Source organism: Tyto alba, unplaced genomic scaffold (genome assembly GCF_018691265.1).
Source record: "Tyto alba isolate M040663 unplaced genomic scaffold, T.alba_DEE_v4.0 Super-Scaffold_3, whole genome shotgun sequence".
In the NCBI taxonomy this organism is placed as follows: Eukaryota; Metazoa; Chordata; class Aves; order Strigiformes; family Tytonidae; genus Tyto; species Tyto alba.
The window spans coordinates 9,599,170-9,621,163 of NW_024881304.1; the positions used below are offsets into that span (position 1 = coordinate 9,599,170).

The 21,994-nt window shown below is 62.1% G+C and overlaps 1 protein-coding gene across 9 annotated transcripts; it reads left to right on the forward strand.

Annotated features, from left to right (window-relative positions):
- The first annotated feature begins 20 nt into the window (after window positions 1-20).
- On the forward strand, window positions 21-21,517 carry USP19 (ubiquitin specific peptidase 19). Of its 9 annotated transcripts, none has more exons than XM_042799425.1 (27): window positions 21-38; window positions 4,045-4,289; window positions 6,113-6,169; window positions 7,249-7,377; window positions 7,939-8,072; window positions 8,384-8,791; window positions 9,117-9,384; window positions 9,520-9,676; window positions 9,779-9,850; window positions 10,385-10,500; window positions 10,821-11,035; window positions 11,335-11,536; window positions 11,622-11,755; window positions 11,949-12,107; window positions 12,190-12,300; window positions 12,474-12,584; window positions 12,742-12,843; window positions 13,212-13,352; window positions 13,535-13,653; window positions 13,884-14,021; window positions 14,111-14,475; window positions 15,165-15,275; window positions 15,800-16,016; window positions 16,343-16,495; window positions 16,609-16,772; window positions 16,857-17,035; window positions 18,868-21,290. In XM_042799425.1, exons 2-27 carry the CDS (start codon window positions 4,181-4,183, stop codon window positions 19,099-19,101), a joined length of 4,305 nt encoding a protein of 1,434 aa, XP_042655359.1. In that variant the 5' UTR covers window positions 21-38; window positions 4,045-4,180; the 3' UTR covers window positions 19,102-21,290. The 9 variants fall into 9 exon arrangements, with proteins under 9 accessions (XP_042655359.1, XP_042655358.1, XP_032865171.1 ...); XM_042799424.1 differs by lacking the exon at window positions 21-38 and adding an exon at window positions 56-152; XM_033009280.2 differs by lacking the exon at window positions 21-38 and having other exon boundaries at window positions 389-4,289; window positions 10,827-11,035.
- The last annotated feature ends 477 nt before the right edge of the window (window positions 21,518-21,994 follow it).

A 21,994-nucleotide genomic window follows, 5' to 3' on the forward strand; every position in this document is an offset into this window, starting at 1 on the left:
CTCCGGGGTCACGTGGGCTCTCCCGCCGGCTTCCGGAAGTGCGTCACGGCGTGGGCTAAGGGGGGTGGGGGGGGGCTCGGGCCTGTGTGTCGGGTCGGCCCGCTCGGAACTTCGGCTCCAAACAAAACGGACCGGGAGCGGCGGGCGGGGCCGTGAGTGCGGGACGGGCCGGGACCGGCCGCGCCGGGGCGGCGGCGGGGCCCGCCGGGGCGGGGAGCGGCGGCCGGGGGCGGCGCGGGGTGAGGGCCGGAGCCGCGGCGGCGGGAGGCCGGGATGCGGCCCGGGGGGCTGGGGAGTGAGGCAGTGCGCGTGGGGGGGGGGGGGGGGGTGTCGCGGATGGCGGCGGGGGGGGCACGGCGGGACGGGCCGAGCGCCGCGGCCTCGGGCAGGAGTCGCGGGGGCTGGGCCGCTGCCCGTGACCTGGTGCTCTGCCTGCGTGAGGGCACGGCCTGGGCCTGGGGCGGAGCGCCGTGCGCTGCCTCCTTCCCCCTCTCCAAATGCGTGAGGCCGGGCGGCAGCGCAAGACCTGCCGCCAGCTGCTGTCTGGTCAGAGTCGTCTTCCCCAGAGACTTGTCAGGGCCTGGGGGGAGCTGAGCCTGCCGGGCCCCCCTTGCAGCGCAGCTATAAAGGCTTTGGGGGCACTGTGATTTCCACAGGGGTTGGAAATGTTACATGTGGCGGTGCTGGGCTGGGTCCCTGTGTGGCTCTGTGCTTGTCCTGGCTCAGCCTGTGCGTCAGGCACGCCGAGAAACTGAAGTAAGAGATGAGCTCGAGTCTCGAGATTTCTGATCCCTCAGGGGGGATGAGAAGCAGAAGGTGCCAAAAGTATTTGTGTGCACAAGGAGGAAAGTGTTTCTGTCAGCTGTATTTGGAACAGTCAAGAGTCTGTGGCAGGATGCAGTTGGGGGATAGCTGGGCTTCTTCACAGCTGCCCTAGTAAAGGCCATTGGGTGCTGGGGGGGGGGGGGGTGCAGCAGGCAAGAACCAGGGGACCTCTTCCTGCCAAGCACTAAAGGTGCCCCAAATACAGGGGGCACGTTGTGTTTTGTTGAGCACTTTGTGCTGTCGTTCCCTGAGCGGTTACACTAGCACGGTCTGGCGCTGCTGTGGGAAGGGGCAGCTTTTCTCCCTGGGCCCCCCCACTCCTGTTCCTGAGCTCTCTCTCTTCTCGGGACAGTGAAAGTGTTTGTGCAGCCCCATGGTGAACTGGCTCAGGGACCTGCCCTAGGATATGACAAACTCTGCAGGAAGCAGTTTCGTACTGGCTGGCATCTTGATCCGACAAGTGCTGCAGCTGTGTGGGTGCTTGCACCAATGCAAAAGCTGGGGGAGCAGAGGGCAAGGAAGCACCTCCTCAGCAGTGCGGCCACACTTCCCCAGCTCGGGGAAGGATTGTGTAAGGTTTTGTATGAGCACCCAGCCCACTAGGTGTTTCTCGGAGGTGCACCTGGTGTCTGGATGGGGCAGCCTTTGACCATCTCTCCCCTGCAGCAAATCCCACAGTCCCAGCACCCACGGTGCCAAAACCTCCAGGCCCCTGCACACCCAGGGGCTGAATGTCACACCTGGCTGCATGTTTCCTGATGACAGAGAGGGAGAAAGTCTTGGGGATTAGAATAGGTGAATGGAAATAATCTGTGCTTTGCCTGCACTCCTCCAAAACCCCATGGTGCCTGCAGCAGCCTTGGGTTGCTATCAGTCTGGCACCTGGAATCGGGCAGGGCTCCAGCCCTCCTCTGTTCTTGCCCGCCGTTAGGAATAACTGTCAGCAAAGCACCCGAGGGAGGCGAGCCCTCAGTGAAGCGTGAGAGCAGCAGGCTTTGCCCGAGGGACTGAGAGCAGACATGTGACCCTGGCTCTCCCCCCTCACCGCTTCGTGGGAGGACGGTGATCCTTTCTCAGCCCTTCAGGACCCCTTTTGGAGTTTACTGTCACTCTGCCCTGCAGTTACCCTGTGCCACCCCTTCAGAGGTGCGGGAAGGAGGCAGTGGAGCCTTGCCTGGCCCTGCATGAAGCAGTCGCTGCTTCTTGTCTCCTTCTTGAATTCTCACCCTAGAGGTGAAAGAAATTCAGCAACAAACGCTTTCCCACGTTTGTTGGGCCCAGGTTAGCTTTCTCAGTGCCAGGAAGCATCTGTAGCCAGTGTGTTTCAGTGTTGGTGGGGACTGGAGCTGAACAGCAGCATGCTGCCAGCGTCGGAGGCCCAGCCTTGGGAACCACGGCCACGTTTGCCACCGTGAGGGGCCCTTCCCATTCCCTCTGCAGCCAGAGGCACTGCAGCAATCTGGGGAGACCCAGTGTGTGTGGCAGCTTGGGGGTGTCACTGCTGTCCTCCCACACTCTTTCAAGCTCTCTGGGGCCGATGCCGGGCCCTGCTCAGCATCCCCCATCTCCAGGTCGTTTTGGGACCCTCTGCTGTGGGTGGCGGGAGCTGTCTGTGCCAGGCAGCTAGGCTGGACTCGACGCTTGAGCTTTTCACTTGGCTTTGGCAGCTCTTAGTTACGAGGGTGGGTTGGCCCAAAGAGAAACAGTTTGGGCGCAGTCCTTGTCATGGGACTGGCTTTGCCAGAGCTGAGGGCAGGGCAAGAGCGCTTTGCTCTCTGGAGTCCTTTGCAGTTTGTGGCTACAACTCCATATTTGTGGCTACTTGTTGCCCCGGGCATTTCTAGAACACTCCTCAGTGACGTGGGGCAGGCAGTACAGAGCTGCCAGCATGCTCCCTCTGACCGAGCGCTTCCCTTGGAGGTGCCCCCTGGCCATGCCCGAGTGGAGCTGTGGGGTCTGTGCTCAGTACACAGGTGAGGGTAGGATGGGGTGTTCCTGAGGGCCTGGCTTGCCTTGTGCTGAGGGAGAGGCAGGCTCAGTGGAGCTGGGTTAGGCCAAGATGCTGTCAGACTCAGTGCTGTGCCCTCAGGTGGGAGCAGGGCTGTGGGATGGGGTGTGAATCAGGATACCAGGAGCTGCTGCAGGCTGACAGCACCTGGGGGTGGGCAAGATCCTTGTGGCTGGGCCCACTCCCCTGCAGCAAACCCCTGCAGACTGGTGAGTGCTGCTCAGGTCAGGGAGTGCAGCTGGGACAGCAAGGGAGGAAGCCTTCCCAGCTCTCAGCTTTCACCTCCTCCACCGAGACACTTTGAGTGGGACCATTTTCAACGGGTTGTTCCAGCTGTCCTCTGTCAAAGCCATGAACACCCAAGGATGAAACCAGAGAGCAAAACAGACCAGCCCTTGGGCCAGCAGCTCCCAGTCCCCATAGGGGAGCTGGCTCTGCCTGGGAGGGCATGTCTTCAGGGGCAGGGGTGTGCGCCCTGCCTGCCCTGCCCTCTCCCTGGGGCATGAGGAGCAGAGGTGTCCTGTTTCCATGCCAGGCCCCGCTGACGCTGTCTGTAAAGCGGCAGGGAGATGAATATGCAAGGTGCAGTCTAAGCTCCCAGCTGGTGGGTGGAGAGGGAGGAACTCTCCTCTTGCCAGGGAGCTCCACTCTCATCTGTCACAGGAGACTGTCCCCAGTCTGCTCCTGCTTCTCCCCTTTCTTCCTTCTTAGGGCGTTACTTGCTCCCATTCCGGCCCTCTTACATGGGGCACAGTTTGACTGAAATAGCTGCCACCCTGAGCTGTGGGGCAGGCTGCCCCAGTTGAGCCTGGAGGCTCGATTTTGCAGATCAGGGCCTCCTTGCGTCCTCACCCTCAGCTCTGCCTCTGGGTGTTGTTAGCACCAGCGGCCCTTCTGGGGCAGTGCTGTTGTAGTGGCAACCATGAACATGACAGTTGCTTTCTAGGTTTTTAATGTGTGTTATGTACAGAAGACCCCCAGTTGTATCTTGGGAGCTCTGACAAGCCAGTGCTTTTGGCAGTAAGCATTGTAACAGCTGTGATGAGGTAGGTTTCCTCACTGAGCGCTGCGTGGGGCTTCCCATAAATGCTGCAGTGGAGGTTGTGTGAGGACACTGGCCCTGGGAGGGCCCAGCACTGGGACAGAGAGCAGATCCTAATGCTGTTGGGCCTTCTCCACCTGCTGCCATGCCTGCTGTCTTTTCTCTTTAGGCCACTAGTTCCTTGCCAGAGAGTTTGACCACAGAGAGTCGCCAAGATAGCTGGGCCAGGAAGAAAACGTCGCACCCCTGACCCAGACTCCATTACTGACCCCGGTGGGCCGTTTGTGTCCTCCAAACGGCTGAAAATGTCCAGCAGCACCAATGCCCCTGGCCAGAGGAGAGCGTCTCGGGGCTTGGATGATGCCAGCAACAAGAAGAAGCAGAAGGATCGAGCCAACCAGGAAAGCAAGGAAGGTGAGAGCCCCTTGGCAGCGCTGCAGCGAGCAGGCCAGTGGTTTCTCAGCCCTGCAGGGTGGGAGCCTTGCAGCCATCTGCTGCAGGATAAGCAGATTTAACTAATCGCGTCCTGCGGCTGATGGTAACCCGTGTGATGTGGGATCTTCTTTGGCACAGTGTCCTCCCTGGACCTGTAACCTCCTTCCTTCGGGCACTACTTAGGCCCAGTTATGTGAGGAAGGTCAGGCCTGTGGTCTTGTTAGCTTAAGCCTGGAGTTAGCCTTGGTGGTTGTTTCTAGGCTCCGCTTTTGGCTGAGGTTGAGCTGCCCCAATCTGGAGGGAGTGGGACTGAAGCCTGCAGTTGCCCTTGAAGCTGGAGACAGTGCTGCTTCCCTGTCAGTTTGCTGAGACAGGATGCTGCGAGGCAGTGACCGGGTGCTGATGGTGCCTGCCGAGTGTGGGGCCTGCGGGTGGGGCTGGTGCTTTAGCTTCTGTGTCAGGGCAAGGTGTGGCTCAAGGAAAATGTTGCTGTGGAGTAAATCCCACTGCAGCTTCTGTGTGTCCAATGACAAAAGCAATGCTTCAGGTGCAGGGGGTGCCTGTAGGAAGGATGCAGGCAAGAGTTCCTGCAGCCCTGGAAAATTGCTTGATTTCTGTGCTTGCTCTGTTATGACTGTTATAACCTCAAAATCACAGGTTGTTTTATAGGCCAAGGTAAATGAGCACTTGCTGAGGTCTGTGCTGGAACGGCCGGCTGCAGTCCCTGATGTGAAATCCCACAGTGCAGAGAGCGCAGCGTTACGCCTTCTCACATGGGAGGTGGGCTGTATCTCTGGTAAGGCCTGACCCTCCACACCTTCTGTTGTGGGGGGCTCCTGCCTTCTCAGGGGCTGCAGTGCAGCCGTGCTGCTTCCATCCCCTCTGTGCAAGGGTGGTAAGGGGCTGGAACAAGCTGTAGATCCCCAGGCAGTGCCTCTGCAGCACTTTTCCCATCGTCAGCCCCACCAGCACCTCTGCACCAGTGACTGCAGTGGTCAGCAGAGGTTTCCTACTGGTTTGTAGCTGGTCAAGGGAAGCAGTGACAGACCTCTGAGCACTCCAGGGTGTGGAGACTGCAGCTCCCATTGCCACTGTTTCTCTGCACCAGGACGAGGTGCTGTTGCTTTGAGCCCTTTGCCTGGCAGAGTTCACTGCCCTGTGGGGGTGGAGCAGGCACCGAGACGCCTCTGGCTGTCAGAGGTCATCCTGTGGGGAGGGGGGATTAGATGTCAGGTCCGTTTGGTTCCCCAGCCTGATCTGGAAGGAGGTTTCGGCCGTGGACATTGGCAGCTTGTGCAGGAATGGGAATGTTAAAGTGCAGCTGGGCTGTGTGGTTCTCTAGTTACAGCAGAACTGCTTAGAGCCCAACCAAACATCAGGTTCTCCTTGTCAGATCAAGGCAGGACCCCTCAGTGCAGCTGCAGGCTGAGGGCCTGGTGTGCTGAGCAGGGGCAGACAGCCTGGTTACCACAGGCCCCGCACTGACACATGCCTCAAAGCAGCAGTGGCTGCGCGGTGCAGTAATGTTGTGTTGCTCCCTCAGTGGTGCTGGTTAGAGTGGGATGTGGTGGTGTGGCCCTGGGGGCTGACTTGCTGTGGTGCTGCAGGCAGGGCTCCGGGGAAGGGAGAGATGTGAAGAAGCAGAGGGGGGGAAATGAGCAGCACATGTAGGATGAAAGGCTGGGACAGAGGATCAGGGGAGAAGGAAGTGATGTGTGAGATGTTGGGCGTCAGCGTGCCAGCCCGTGCTCTGAGGGGACAGAATGACAGACCTGCCCGTGCTCTGCTTCTCTGCCCACCAGTGTCTCGCCCTGAGCTCGAGCAGGCTGAGACCGCCCCGGAGAAGGACGTGGAGGAGGGTAAGTCGAGGGGTGCACTGGCTGTCGGTGCATGGCCATGGCGTGCCCTTGCCGAGGGAGCCGGAGCTCTCGCCTCGGCATTGTCCCGTGCTCCGGCGCTGAGCAGAACTAACCCGAGCGCTCCCTCGCCTCAGCGTTGATCTTAACCGGCTGCGGAGAAGGGTGCGCGGGGCCGGGAAGGGCTGTCTGCAAGGAAGAGGCCCGGGGCCCGGGGCAGGCTGCTTCTGACTCGGGTGTCACGCTGCCACCCAGCACAGCCCTGGGATGCCGTGCCCCCGGCATCTGTCCCGCTGGCTGCGGAGCAGGGAGCCGCGCGGGGCTGGGACGAGCCCAAGCCGCGTTGCCCAGCAGGTGCTGGTGGCTGGTTTCTGCTTTGAAACCAGAGTGGGACATCCTCGTGCCACAGAGGGTGGAACAAAGCTGCGTGAAATGAAGGTGATGGAAATCACCTTTTTGCCTTGAAAGCTTCAGGACACCAGAGGGCCAGACCTGGAGCCTGGCAGGCACCTGGTGGAGGTTCTGCCCGCAGCAGTGACGCTGCTGCACCGTTTGCTGCCTGGCTGCAGTGTTCTTGCCTGGCTGGCGGTCCTGCCTGTGTTTCAGCTGTGTTAACAGTGCTCACCTGGCAGGAGTGCAGGGCGTTGGTGATTGCAGCTGAGCTGTTTGGTTTGCATACACGAAGGGGAAGTGGCAATTTCTGATTGTGGTCAGAGTCCACTTGAATCCCCCAGAGTAATTCTGTGGCTTCCTCGTTCCCTGGGAAAGCAACGATTACTTTGTAGTTGGCAGGAGCCACCCAGCCACTGCTGCTGCATGTGATGGGCCGAGAGCAGTGCTGCCTTTCTGATCTCTCTGGTTCCTGCTAGGATTCACCTGCCCTGCCGCAACACGTGTTCTTGTTTGTAGTCTGTCTGATGACAGCAGATTGCGAGCGTTCCCGTTTAATTGGCATGATCTGTGTCCCCTGCGTTGACCTCCTTGAACCGAGCGTGCGTTCAGGCTCGCATTCCCCAGCCAAAGAGTGGGCACTGCAGGCTCATGCCCCAGCAAGTGGGTGATACTTTCTTCCCTCTTCCTAGAGCTGCTGCTGGACTGGAAGCAGAATGCTGATGAGATCATTGTCAAGCTGAACTTGGGCAGTGGAGCTCTGAAGGTGGAGGATGTGGATGCTGCTTTCACGGACACAGACTGTGTGGTCAAACTACCAGGTATAGGGAATGAAGTGGCTGCTGCAGGCATTTCTCCAGCAGGACTTGGCACAGCTCTCGGCTAGATATGGGGCTGATCCGGGCAGGCATAAAACCTTTCCTTCAGAGGCAATGCCCTGCTGTCAGCTGGCACAGGTTCAGCCAGCAGGCAGGGCCAATACGAGAGCAGTGTAAAAGAAGAAGGGTATAGAGCTGGGGAGGACGGGAGCTGGCCTCTGCGCCAAGTGAACAAGTGCCCACTGCTGCGCTGTGCGACTCTGTCCCCTGCTCGCTGGGATGACTGAGTCAGCCCTGGGTATCCCTCGGAAAAGTGACTGTGCCCCTGGGGGCAGGGAGGCCCAGGGCCTCCTTCTGGGAAGGAGGCCAGCCAGATGTACAAAGCAAATCCAGGGAAGCTGGCTGAAGCCCTGAAGGCTCCTGGGGTATGGTGGCAGCCTGCCTGCAGCCTCCTTGGCTCTGGATGAGCGCTCCTTTGATCCTCAGGGCAGGTGAAAGGGGGCTGTGGGTTATGTGACAGCTGCCTGGAGCGCTGTCTGAGGTGTGGTCCCCCTCTGCTTGCAGACGGGCGCCAGTGGAGCTGTCAGTTCTACGAGGAGATTGAGAGTTCCTGCAGCAAGGTCCAGTGCAAGAAGGGCAACTTCCTACAGCTTGTACTTCAGAAGAAGATCCCACTCCATACCTGGTCTTCACTTCTGGTGAGGAGGGGAGAATCTGCCTTTTGAAGGAGCTTATGGAGCCTTGGGGGAGCTGGGGTGAGGGTTTTATTCCCTGCTCTTCAGCAGCCCAGTGAGCAATGTGGGGCACATCCTGCACCCACATGCTCTGTGAGGACATGAGCCAGCTGCCTCTGTCCCAGGGAAGGGGGTGTCATCGTACCCACGTTCCTACCTGCCACATAGCCTTCCAGGTTCTGGAGCAGAGCTCTGGGGCAGTGAGGGGCTGGCAGAGAGCATGAGAGGTGCTGCTACCTGGATACCTTCCCACTGTGCTGCGCTGCTTTTCACAGAAGAGAAGGAAAGATGGATCCAAAGAGCTGGCCAAAGGGGCCACGTGCTGGGAGAACGGGAAGGAGAAGGCTGCTTCTGCAGAGCTGGCCCCTGAAGAGCCGAGGGCTGAAGGCACAGAGCAGCCGAGGTCTCGGCGGGAGCCCTCTAACCCCAAGCGTGCTCCGGGAAGAAGCGAGGCCCTGGGAGGGAAAAGCCCAGCCAGCCCAGGGACACAGAGTGGCCCCAGCGCCAAGCGGGCAGTATACCTCAAAGTGGCTCCCACTGAAGAGGAGCCAAATGCCAGAGTCACTGGGAGCGTGGAGCCCGGCAAAGGGCACAGCGGGAAGGCAGGCAGCCGTCGCAATGGCAGAGCCAGCCAGGTCGATGCGCCCACAGCCCTCACAGACCTCGCACCGCCGCTGGAGAAGGTACGTGAGGACCCAGCTGGAGGGGGCACCCCTGATCCCTCAGCTCCCGTGGAGGGGATGCTGCTTGCGCAGAGGCCCGTCCCTGCCAGTGAGATGGGCTCCAGGGTTCCGTGGGTGCTGCTGAGGGCTGGCATGGGCTTGGCTGTGGTGGAGACCACAGTCGCTGGGCTGTGGTGTTAACGGGGCCGAGCCAAGCGTGGGAAGTGTTGGGGAAGCGGGCGGTGTGGAGCTGTGCCTGCCTGGCTGGCAGGAGTTGCAGCGAGTGGGCCAGGGCAGCTTGAAGTTGGCGGTGTCTGTTTTTCACGGTGTCCTCCTTTCTTGAAAGGCTGTGGTTTTGGCCAAGGAGAGTGTTCCTGTGGAGATGCCACCTCTTGCAGCTACCACAGAGGTGTTCCCACACCGTGTTGCCACTTGTGTGGAGAAGAGGGTCCTGCAGCCAGGCAGCCCTGCTGAGGCCTTGCGGGGCCGGGACTGCACGCCTGTCCTGGGAGAGAGCTCTAAGACTGTCCCAGTGGCCACCCCTCCCCTGGGCAGAGATGGTGAGAAGAGGGACTGGTCCAAGGACGACGTGGCTCTGGAAGCAGCGGCTGACGGTGAGTGGCTGGAGCCTAGGGGTCAAGCTGGTCGAGAAGGTCTGTCTGCTCAGGATGTCTCTCCTGGGTCAGCCTGCAGCGCTGCCTCAGCATGCAGAGTAAGTAATGTCTCTCTCCGTGGCTTTTTTCGCTCAGAGCCAGAGCCTTTTGTGAGCCTGACCTTTGTCAAGAATGACTCATATGAGAAGGGCAATGACCTGGTGGTAGTGCATGTCTACGTGAAGGAGATCCACAAGGAGACGTCCAAGGTGTTGTTCCGGGAACAAGACTTCACGCTGGTGTTCCAGACAAGGTACAGGCATGCCTCGGGACGGTGCCAGGCTGCGGCGGAGCTCCTGGCTGTGGCCGGGCTACTTCTTTGTTAACTTCTCACTCGCTCCCAATTTCTTTGCAGTGACACGAACTTCCTTCGCCTCCATCCTGGTTGTGGGCCCCACACAGTGTTCCGGTGGCAGGTGAAGCTCAGGTATGGCTCCTGTCCTTCTAGCCCGCATCAGGGCAAGGGAGGTGAGAGTTCAGAGCTGGAGCAGGAGCCAGTCTCAGCTGGTGGGTCTGTGCAGAGAATGCTCATTTCTGCACCTGGGTGTCTCCCTTACACCATGCTGCACTAATGCTCCAAGCCTGGGCTGCCTTGGCTCTGTGTGGTGGCTTGCAGGGGAGGAAATCCCAGTGCCTCCTTGCCCGCAGTTCCCCCCCACCAGCCTGTTTTAAAGCTCTTGGGGACAGAGCTAGACCAGCCTGTGTGCACTTAGGGCAGGATGTCCAGCAGGGAGGGGGCATGTGGAGCCAAGCAGGATGGATCTGCCAGGAAAGGGGCCCTCTCTGTGCTTAGCGTGGCCAGGCTCAAGGGTTTCCTCCTTACTTTGCCAGCTCCACCTTAGGATCAGTGCTAGCTGGGTCCCTACTGCCCGGAGGCCATGGTCCTGCCCTGTAGAAGCTTTGGCATGTCTGAGGCTGCCGGGCGGTCTGGGACACCCCTGACTTGCTGCATGTCTTGCAGGAACCTTATTGAGCCGGACCAGTGCACATACAACTTCACAGTGTCTCGCATCGACGTCTGCCTGAAGAAACGGCAGAGCCAGCGCTGGGGGGGGCTGGAGGCTCCGGCCACACGAGGTCTGCACCCTGCCTTCTTGTCTTGCCTGCCTGCTGCACCCCAGTGGGGCATGGGCCCTCCGCACTGCCGGCAGCTGCCGGTTGGTGCTGGATCCTCTGGTGTGGGGTTGTGGGGAAGGAGAGGGGCTGAGCGGGTGCAGGTGGGAGGGGTATGGGGCAGAGCAAGCTAAGTGCTAGGGGAAGGGCACCGCTGCTCCCTGTGCTCATGGGGAAGAGGGGTAGGAGAGAGCCTGTGTGTGAGCACGGACCGAGCAGCTCAGCCCTACCGTGGGCAGCGCACGGTGCTGCTAACCACAGGCCCACCCTTCCCCCTTTTTAAGGTGCAGTGGGTGGTGCAAAGGTTGCCATGCCTACAGGCCCTACCCCTCTGGACAAGAACCCCCCAGGCAGTAACCAACACCCCCTGTCCAGCAAGGAAGAGGCCCGAGCCAGCGACAAAGAGAAGCCACGTGTGGAAGATGGGGGTCTGGATGGTGTGGCAGCCCGTACAGCCCCAGAGCACGTGGCAGTGAAACAAGAGCCGCACATCCCATCGGTGAGTGAGGGCACACCGGATTTGACCTGGGTTAGGGTGAAAGGTCCCACCTGTGGGACCCCACCTCCTCGGTGTCACTCTGGGGACTGTCGAACTGTTCCTGGAGGAGGAGGTGCAACGCTCCTCAGTCATAGATGGCAGGATTAGGGGCAGTGGTTGGCCCATCTATCCCAGTCCTGGTGGGAGATGGTGTGATGGCTCCAGCTCTGTCTGAGGGGTGTCCCGGGCTTTTGGGTTCCCCTGGTTCCCAGAGACACCCCCTGAGCACAGCACCCTCACACCCACCTCTGCTTTGGCAGCCCAAACCAACATGCATGGTGCCACCGATGACACACAGCCCAGTGAGCACCGAGAGTGTGGAGGACGATGAGGATGAGGACGAGAAGAAGAAGGTCTGCTTGCCTGGCTTTACGGGGCTGGTGAACCTGGGCAACACCTGCTTCATGAACAGCGTCATCCAGTCCCTCTCCAACACCCGGGAGCTGCGTGACTATTTCCATGGTGAGCCCACGCTGGGAGCCCAGCAGAGCCCCCCGCTTGGATGGTGCCGCCAGCGGCCACACTCCCTCTCCCACATCTCTTACAGATCGGTCCTTTGAATCAGAAATCAACTACAACAACCCGCTGGGGACAGGGGGACGCCTGGCCATCGGCTTTGCCATGCTGCTGCGAGCGCTGTGGAAGGGCACGCACCATGCCTTCCAGCCCTCTAAACTGAAGGTAGGGCCGCAGGCACCAGCGCTGCGCAGGAGCTGCTGTGGGTCCCTAGCTCTCTGTGGGCGTCTGGCTGCCTTGCTAGTGCCACAGAGACCTGGGGGGATGCGAGTGGGTGCAGCCAGGCTTTGTGTGTGGGGCAGGCAGTGCTGCCGCAGGGTTGCTGGCCAGCCCTGACTACTGTGCTCCCCCCCCAAAGGCAATCGTGGCCAGCAAGGCCAGCCAGTTCACTGGCTATGCCCAGCACGATGCTCAGGAGTTCATGGCCTTCCTGCTTGATGGCCTGCACGAGGACCTCAACCGCATCCAGAACAAGCCCTACACAGAGACTGTTGACTCAGATGGGAGACCAGATGAGGTGATGTCCCTCCCCAAAACCACTGGGAGAGTAACCCCAGCCTGGGTGGTTTAGTGTAGTGCTGAGCCCTTTTTCCCTGCAGGTGGTAGCTGAGGAGGCCTGGCAGCGACACAAGATGAGGAATGACTCTTTCATTGTGGACCTTTTCCAGGGCCAGTACAAATCCAAGCTGGTGTGCCCAGTGTGTTCCAAGGTAGGACGGTCTTGGAGGCTCTGTCCTTGTCCTGGCTGTGCAGCAGCAGACTCCTGACCCTCAGAGAGCACAGTTCACAGGGCAAGGCTGGATCTCAGGTCTGCAGGGGCTGCTGCGCCGCTGATCTCAGCCACAAGCAATTCCTGCAACTGAGTGTGCTCTCCTATCTGCAGGTGTCCATCACCTTTGACCCCTTCCTGTACCTCCCTGTGCCCCTCCCGCAGAAGCAGAAGGTTCTGACTGTCTACTACTTTGCAAAGGAGCCGCACAAGAAACCCATCAAGGTAAAGGACACCATCTACTCTGGAGAAGGAGCCTGAGAGGGCTTATGGAGGTGCCTCAGGCAGCTGGTTGCGTGCCAGCAGGCTGAGCTTTGTGTTAAGTGAGGGCTTGCATGACTCGGTGTGGTGTGACTGTTGTGGCACTTTCTTCTGGTGGCAGTTCCTTGTGAGTATCAGCAAGGAGAACTCCAGTGCCATGGAGGTACTCGACTCGGTGGCTCACAGCGTGCGCGTGAAACCAGAGAACCTGCGCCTGGCAGAGGTGAGCGCTCAAGCTGGGGAGCAACCCATGGGCTGCTCTTGTGGGTAACCCAGCTCCCATAGCTCTGCAGGGAATATGACCACTGACAGTGACTTGCCTACATCCAATGTATCCATGGGACTGATTTTGGCCGTGAGTGGCAGTGTCAGCCCAGGGTGCTGCTGGGCAGATCGCTGCTCAGGAGGTCTGAGCCGCTGCAGTAGGGCAAGGGATGTCCATGCTCCCCTGGCAGGGTGGTGAGCTGAGCAAGGCATCCCTGCGGTGCTGCTGTCCCTGCAGCTCACTGTGGGGCTGAGGTCTGTGGCTTTCTCAGAAGAGGAAGCGCGGGGCAGCCTTCACATGGCGCCGCTCCACTGCTTTCCTGGCAGGTGATCAAGAATCGCTTCCACCGCATGTTCCTGCCGTCCAACTCGCTGGACACTGTCTCCCCTACGGACCTGCTGCTCTGCTTCGAGGTGCTGTCTCCAGAGCTGGCCAAGGAGCGGGTGGTAGAGCTGCAGGTCCAGCAGGTAAGAGGGGATATTGGGACTACTGGGAGGCATACAGGGAGGCTGAGCCTGCGAGTGGGGCTGAGCAGGAGGGAGAGAGCTGCACACCAGGGTGATTAGCTGAAGTAACCATGGATACCCACCGAGGTTGCCTTGTCCTGCCTGGGTGCCCTTCCCTGCCCAATGGGTCCTTTCTCCTGCAGCGTCCGCAGGTGCCCAGCGGCCTTGTCGCCAAGTGTGCAGCCTGCCAGAAGAAGCAGCTGCCGGAGGACGAGAAGCTCAGGCGCTGCACGAGGTGCTATCGAGTCGGTTACTGCAACGTGTGAGTTGGCTTGGTGCCTGGCAGGGGAGGGAGGGTCTCCTGCACTGAAGGGCTGGATGGGAGAGCTCAGCCTACTGGGAGGAGGTGGGATAGGCCTGGCTTTTGGGAGAGAGCCAGTTTGGCTCACAGCGCTCCCTTTGTCCCCAACATATCCCTCTGGCCCTACCGTGCTCCTGCCTGGGGCGGTTGCGGATGCTGGGTTCAGCAGGGGCTGTGTGTTTGTGTTACAGGACGTGTCAGAAAACACACTGGCCAGACCACAAGGCTTTGTGCCGCCCCGAGAACATTGGTTTCCCCTTCCTCATCAGCGTCCCGGAGTCCCGCCTCACCTACGCCCGCCTGGCCCAGCTGCTGGAGGGCTACGCAAGGTGAGGGTCCAGGGTAGGAGGATGCTTCTGCCCCGGAGCTGAGCTCAGCCCTGTGCCTGGCCAGCTCTGACCGCCACCTCTTTGCCCAGGTACTCAGTCAGCGTGTTCCAGCCTCCGTTCCAGCTGGGCCGGATGTCTCCGGAGCAGGGGCTGCAGCCTCTGCTCCCAGACAAGCTGGAGCCTCTGGCCAAGAGCGGCTGTGCAGCAGCCACGTCTGCCCCTGAGCTGGGGGACGGGGACAGGGCTTCCAGCCTCCTGCAAGAGCCCCCACTCTCGCCAGCTGTGCCTGAGCTGCACCCAGAGCTGTCAGACACCAGCACTGTCCGGAGCAAGGTCCTGGCAGCCAGGAGTTCCCTGCTGAGCTTGGATTCAGGCTTCTCTGAGCACATGGAATCGCAGGGCGACAGCTGTTGCGAGAAGGAGCCGTCCTATGAGAGAGCCCTCAAGCCAGAAGGTAAGAGGTGCTGCGGTGCTAGCTGTGTTTGTGCCAGGAGCCCAGGCGGCCCCAAGACAAAACAGGACCAGTTTCCCCTCCTTGGGGTGACCTCCCGCCACATCTGTTCTCCCCTTGTGAGCTTGGTCTGGAGACCCCTGGGGACATAAGGCTCTGGGAGCTGTGTTTTTTGGCAGTGCTGTCCCACCTGAAATGCCTGCCTGCCCACCCACGCTCTGCCTTGCCCTGGCAGGGCCCATGGGGCAGAGCAGAGACCTGATGAGGAAGGAGGCTGGAGTGTTGTATTGTCGTGGGAGAGGTGAGAAGGCAGGGGCTGGCAGAAGCCTCCAAGTCCCGTGGGAGGGCAGAGCCTGGTGCGGGCTGAGCCCCTCCGGGCTGTGAGCGCAGCGTTTCCCTCGCTCTGACTCAGCTGCACGGGAGCAGCCTCTCGCGCTCAGCTGCCTGGCTGTCACGTTTCCAGACACTCGTCTCAGGATGGCAGCAATGTGCAGCGAAGGGGCAAGGCAGGCAGAGGAGCGCAGTTTGCCAGGGGCAGGCGCCTGCTAAAAATAGTCAAGGACACGGGGCACGTGGTTGTGTCCCTGCAAGGCCGTAGCATGTGAGGTGGGGGTGGGGGCACTGCAAATTCTTGGCCCCTATGCAGGGTAGACAGGCAGTGCCACCACAGACCTGTCCCTGCCCGTCCACAGCTGCCATCCCTGGGTACCAACACACTCCAGACTTGCTGAGTGCCCGCGCCACACAGTTCTACATCAACAAGATCGATGCGGCCAACCGAGAGCACAAGCTGGAAGATAAAGGTGAGCCCGGAACCCCGGAAAGCACCACCTTCATCCCTCACAGCCTCTGGCAGGGTGGTGGATCTGCCTGGACAGGGTGCCAGAGGCTGCCTGGCACAAGGTGAACCCAGATGTGTTGGTGGCCCTAGGCTGGACAGTGAAAACTGCATCTGGCACAGGGGAGGGCAGGGCTCTGCTGCACAAAGCTGCTGTTGAGCATGACATTCCTGCTCTCCTTGGCAAATAGACCAATTCCCTTCAGCCTCCTGTATCTACAGAGGGTCTGTGTTCTCTGGGTCACCTCTTGTCTGAATGGGATGCCCACATCCAGTGCTGGTATTGTAGGCGCTGCCGAGAGCAGCTGTGCCAGCCTTGGCCTCTGTTGCCCTGAGGTGGTGAACTTGGCCACGGGGCACTTGTCCCTTCCTGGCAGCACTATGTGATGGCTGTATCGAGCCGGGATGGGCAAGACTGCTCCTAACTCTGGCAAGGTGGCCTGGCCCAGCCTGGTGGGGCAGGTGCGTGAGGTGTGTGCCCCTTCACAGGTGACACCCCCCTGGAGCTGACAGACGACTGCTCCCTCGCCTTGGTGTGGAAGAACAATGAGCGCCTCAAGGAATTTGTGTTGGTGGAGTCTAAGGAGCTGGAGTGCGTGGAGGACCCAGGCTCGGCCAGCGAAGCAGCCCGGGCTGGTCACTTCACCCTGGAGCAGTGCCTCAATCTCTTCACCAAGCCCGAAGTCCTGGCTCCAGAGGAAGCGTGGTGAGGAAGGTGGCAGGGTGGGTTCCAGCCCGTGGGCCCAGGCAGCAGCGGGGGTTTCCCAGGAGCTGCCCTGGCCTGCACACTGTTTCTTCTGGCAGCCAGAAGCATTGGGCTGGCCTTCGCTGTGTGCTGGGGAGGGAGGCCATAAGCCAGCAGGGAGCAATGCCAGTGCTCTGCAGGACTGTGCTGGCCTGCCCCTGGCAGGGGAGACTGAGACTTCCCGCATCCCCTCTGCCAGCCCCACATGTGGGGAACCTTGGGGCTGGGTTGGGCTGCGAGGCCTGAGGATCTCCCCACGTCGGTAACGAGCGCGCTCTTCCCCCCAGGTACTGCCCCAAGTGCAAGCAGCACCGCGAGGCCTCCAAGCAGCTGATGCTGTGGCGGCTGCCCAACGTCCTCATCATCCAGCTCAAGCGCTTCTCCTTCCGTAGCTTTATTTGGAGGGACAAGATCAACGACATGGTGGACTTCCCCGTCCGGTGAGAGCCTTGGGGGTGGGGGGGGACAAAGTGCCTGGGTTGGCACTGCCTGTGCTGCCCTGCAGCCCGGCCTGTCCCTGCCTAACGCTGACTGTCCCCAAATCTCTCCCCAGGAGCCTGGACCTGAGCAAGTTCTGCATCGGCCGGAAGGGCGAGCAGCAGCTGCCCATGTACGACATGTACGCTGTGATCAACCACTACGGCGGCATGATTGGGGGGCACTACACAGCGTACGCCCGCCTGCCCAACGACAAGAACAGCCAGCGCAGTGACGTGGGTGAGGATCTGCCACCCCCTGCTGCCCCCCCCCAGCTCCTGCAGCCGTGGCCTGTCTGCTTGCTTAACCCTTCTCTCTTCTCAGGCTGGCGGCTCTTCGACGACAGCACAGTCACCACCGTGGACGAGAGCCAGGTGGTAACCAGATACGCCTACGTCCTCTTCTATCGCCGGAGGAACTCTCCTGTGGAGAGACCCCTGCCAGGGCACCCCCCAGACCACCGAGCCGAGCGCACCCCTTCTGCCGAAGCTGCTGCCAGCCAGGTGAGAGCTCGCGTCCCTTTTGGCGCTGTTGGAGCCACAGAGCCTTGAAACATGCCCAGGTGCCCACGCGCAGGGCCCAGCCCATCCCTGCCAGCACCCACGGCGCCTGGCACGGCTGCCGTGCGGTTTCTGCCCCTCTCCATCACTGAAGAGCTTGTGCCAGCCGGGCGTTAGGTTCTGTCTTGCCCTATTCTTGCTGTGAGCTTGGGATTGTCCCTGCCCTGAGGGACCAGAGCTGAGCTGGTTCTTGTCATCAGAGCGGGAATGCTCGTGGGAGGGCACTGGAGGAAGCAGGGGAGGGCCCAGCCTCGCCCTGGGGTCTGCACGAGGGGAAAACTGAGCGGTGCAGCAGGAGCTGGCTGTGCCAGGGAGCAGCGAGAACCTGCCCTCCACAGCCGCTCTCGAGGCAGGGTGGGGGATGCTTTCTGCTGGGGCCCAGCTCGGGGCCAAGCTAGGTGCAAAAAAGGCAAATGCCAGCACTGAGCCAGAGGCCTGGCAGCCTCCGCAGGGTGCTGAAGAGAAATCTGCCAGAGCGAGCTCCGCTGCTGGGCTGCCCGGGAGGGAGGGGTGGGCCGGCTGGCGGGGTGCTTTCGGCATGCACTGGCAGGGAGCGGTCGGGCTGATCTTTGTGTGAACGTCAGACACGAAGGCCCAGGCTGGGGCGCAACGCAGCGCCCACCTGGCCAACTCCCTCTGCATCGTGCTCAGCACCCCCTGTGGCCCCACGGGGTCTGAGGACGATGCTCAGCTCGATCTCCGGCACGGCTGTGCACATGGGGCCCTTCTGGCTCGGTCTCCCGGCCCATCTGGCTGGCGCAGCCCTCAGCCCCGTGCTGGTTAGGCATCCCAGCTCTGCTCTCTTGGCTTGGGGACAGGAGCTGCCTGTCTCTGCGGCTACGGGGTGTCCGGCATGTTGGTGTCCAGTTGTGCCTGGGCTGTTCCTGTCCTTGGGGGGGGCTGTACGTGTCCTGGAGCAGCTCCGTGCGCTGGGGGTGGCCTGGGCAACAGGAACCTGCGCTGCTGCTCCTCCCGTGCCGGCGGTGGGAGCCTTCAGGGGCCCGGGCGGCACTGAGGCTCACCAACCCCGCAGCGCCGGGGTTCAGCGCGTCCCCTCGCGGCGCCGGGGCTCAGCGGGCCCCTGGCAGCACCAGATCCCCCGCAGCGATGGGGCACATTGGATCCCGCTGGAGCTCAGTGGGTCCCTGAAAGCCTTGGACCCCCCGCATCCTCCCGGGCACTGGGTGCCCGCCAGAGACCTGCGCCCTGATTGGCTGCTCTGCATGATCACCGGCACAGCGATTGGCTGCCTGCAGATAATCCTCCTGGAATCTGGGCTACGATTCGCTGTCGAAGCATCCCCACCCACCGAAGCCGGCCTGTGACTGGCTGTGCTGTGATCCTGCGCCTCCTGCTCCTGCTGCCCCAGCTGGCTCTGGATTGGCTGTCATCTGAAAGATCCTGTTGAGATCACAGAACCTGGTCTGTGATTGGCTGCTGCCTGCACCCTCGCCACCTGGACCCACCAATGCCAACGCCTTGGCTCCACCGGGATCCGGCTGCCCGCTCCTCCGCTCCCCTCGGCCCCACGAAGACCCTGCCTGGCCGCTGCCCACGGTCCCTCCGCAGAGCTGCCCGCCGGAGCCCGGCTGCACCCCCACCCCCTGGAGACCCCGAAGAGCCGCGGGGGCGGGCGCGACCGCGACGGTGCTGCATGGGGAGGCGGGCTGGCTGGGCACGGGGCTGGGCTTGCAGGCAGCCGCTTGCCCCGGGGGATGGCGAGGGGTGTTGCCCGTTGTGTTCTCCAAGTGCTGACGCAGGTTTCCACATCGCAGGCTTCTCTGATCTGGCAGGAACTGGAGGCTGAAGAACAAGAACTGCAGCTCGAGGCGCCCCAAAGGCCTGCAAGAAACTCCTGGAGGCCCCGTGGCCAGAAGCGGAGTCCGGGCATCACTCAACACCCCGACGAAGGCTGTGTCAGATACTTTGTCCTGGCCACCACGGCCGCAATTGTGGCTCTCTTCCTGAACGTCTTCTACCCGCTCATTTACCAGACCCGCTGGAGATAGGCACGGGAGCGCGGCCAGCTGTGGGAGCGGGGCTGCTGGGGCACGGGCCGTCCGAGGACGCTACGCAAGGAAGATGTTGGGCGGCAGGACAGAAACCACTGGGAAGGACTGGCCGAGGGAAGTGTGAGGCTGTCGGCTCCTGCTTGTCTGCTCTGGTGTCTCCCGTGCCAGCTGGCAGGGCTGGGTGGCCAGCCCACTGCCTTGCCAAGGCGCAGCCCAGAACAGGGAGTCCCTCTGCCCTCCCTCACCCTTCCTGCCCGCTGGGAGTGGGGCAGACCTCATGGCTACCTGCTGCTCCAGAAGGGACAATGACGCTGCAACACGGCCGGGGCCTGGGAGCTCCCCAACCCCAGGACCATCAACCACCTCTGGCTCCTGAGAAAGAAGAGGAAATGTGCCGAGAGGCTGCAGTGAGGGCAGGATGCCCTGACATGTGTCCTGATCTGGCCACCTCTCGCAACTGTGCTGCTGTGGGAGCCTTTTGCTCCCCGGGGCTGGTGTGACCTGTGGCTCCTGGGCCAGCCCAGTCCCTCCTCCCAGCCTCCCGCTGAGACTCCTGGTGCCAGCTGCCCGTGCACCAGTTGTACCTTAGCCCAACAGGCTTGTCTCCGAGGGTTTGTGTGCTTCCTGGCTCAGCCCCACCGCAGCTCCTCTCCCCCAGGCAGCTGCTGGGGACCCTGGCAATCAGGGTTGGGGTGCTTGTGGTGAGCACCCCCTCTATGGGCTGCTGGCTCCCACCATCCCCCAGCGCTGTGGGGGCATGTGGGGCTGTCCCCCACTCAGCCCCAGCTGGCTGCCTCTGGGGGGGCCGGATCTGTGCCAGGGGAGCACAGTGCAGCACCTCGGTGTGGGGTCGGGGAGCGCAGGTAGGGCCTCGGTGTGTTAATAAATCCAGGTTTTCCAAAGCGATGCAGCATCCCTGTCCTGTGTGATGGGACACCACACCGGGGCAGGGACTCTGTGCTGGAGCCGGTGACCTGCCTGTGCCTGAGGCGACTCTTGGGCTCAGCCAGCGTGGGGACCGTGCCCTGGGCTCCGCTGGGTGCCTGGCACACCCTGTGCAGCAGCAGGCTCAGGGGAGAGCTCAGCCTGCTGGTGCTGGGCTCTCGCAGGACCTGGGGCCGGCAGCTCAGGGTGGGCCCGTGGGGCTGGAGAACAGGCCGGAGCTCCAGCGGTGTCTGACATTGAGACGTGTTGCCCTTGGCTGAGCGTGGCTCAGGCTGCTCTGGTGTGTTTGGGTGTGAGAGGTGACTTCAGAGCCGTGTGACTTCCTTTTCCGTCTCTGCTGCTGTCCTGCCAGCAGTGCCCTTGGCTGGCTCAGGAAGGATGCTTGGCAGGGAAGGGGCTTGAGCCAGACAGTGGGGAGCCCAGAGCACCCCCCCCACACACCCCCTCCCAGCTTTGGTCCCGCACCCCTCTCGCACATACGCTGCTGTGTCCTCCCTGCCAAGTGGGTCCCAGCCGGGGACCCCAGTGGGGCTGTGCCGTGGTCATGAGGTACCTGTCCTGGAACAGTCGCCTCATTGTCTGCAGCCCTGGGACTCGGCGACTTCCCCCGCTCACCCACGGCGCTGGCCTCGTGGGGCTGAGTCAGTGCCGGGCGCCGGTGGGGTGACCTCTGCTCCGGCTGGCACTGCCGCCCCAGGGTTGGGGCTTACGAGCCGCTGCCTGTACCTGCCTGCCCGCCCTCCCCGCAGGTGGGTGGCCGGCAGCGAGGCCCGGGCTAGGCGCTCTCGGCTCTGGAAATCCCCTCTGGTCCTGCGCTGTTCCTCAGACCCCGGCAGGCGCTGGCAGCCTGCCCCGGCGCTCGCCGCTGCTTCCCCGGGCTGGCTGGGCGCCCGGGCTGGGGCGCGGGGCTCTGCTCAGACCGGCCCTGGCTGCAGCGGCCCCCGGGGGCACAAGTGCCGGGCTGGGGAGAGGCGGCAGCGCCAGGGCCAGGCTGAGCATGCTGCAGCCTGGCTCCCCTCTGCTGGGGGCTGCTGCGGGGGGGGGGGGGGGGGGGGGGCCTCGTCATGCTGCCTTCCCCCTGCCCTGCTGCCGGGGGCTGGCACTGGCTCCTGCTCTCCAGGCTGTGGGGTCCATACACTGAGGGGCTGTGCCCCCCCTGGAGGCCCTCTGCCCCGCCGCCCCCCCAGGGAGGGAGGAGAGGGGAGGGCAGGGCCCTGATCTCCCTCTCATGCCTGCCTTCTGCTTGCAGGGTCTGCCCCCGGTGCCGTTCGGATCCGGCCTGGCCCCCGAAGGAGCCCCGGCGCTGGCCGCGGAAGGCCTCCCCGAGCGCTACGCCAGCCCCACCGAGCGCCCGGCCCCTTCCTACAGCAGCATGGAAGAAGTCGACTAGGGTGTTGCGGGGTGCCTGCCCGGGGGGGTGCGGGCCGGGCCAGGCGCCGGGGGGGTGGGGGCATGGGAGGGGGGGTGGGGGTTTGTCCTGCACTCATTAAACTCGCTGAACTCCCCTTGCCTCTGCTGCTTGCTGTCCCCTGAGACCCTCTGGTGCCTGGGGAGCCTGCCTCAGGGTACTGTGTACCCCAGCGCAGTGCTGGGGGCCCCAGCACCCTGCTACCCTGGCTGCTCTCATGCCTCTGCTGCGGGCAGAACCTCCACCAGGTGCCTGCCAGGCTCCAGGTCTGGCCCTCTGGTGTCCTGAAGCTTTCAAGGCAAAAAGGTGATTTCCATCACCTTCATTTCACACAGCTTTGTTCCACCCTCTGTGGCACGAGGATGTCCCACTCTGGTTTCAAAGCAGAAACCAGCCACCAGCACCTGCTGGGCAACGCGGCTTGGGCTCGTCCCAGCCCCGCGCGGCTCCCTGCTCCGCAGCCAGCGGGACAGATGCCGGGGGCACGGCATCCCAGGGCTGTGCTGGGTGGCAGCGTGACACCCGAGTCAGAAGCAG

Excerpts from the sequence above, each read along its gene's own strand:
- USP19 (XM_042799425.1), top strand. The coding sequence starts at position 4,181 with ATGTCCAGCAGCACCAATGCCCCTGGCCAGAGGAGAGCGTCTCGGGGC. Across the intron at positions 9,677-9,778 it reads ACGCTGGTGTTCCAGACAAG|TGACACGAACTTCCTTCGCC; the intron begins GTACAGGCATGC and ends ATTTCTTTGCAG. Across the intron at positions 17,036-18,867 it reads CCGAAGCTGCTGCCAGCCAG|GCTTCTCTGATCTGGCAGGA; the intron begins GTGAGAGCTCGC and ends TCCACATCGCAG.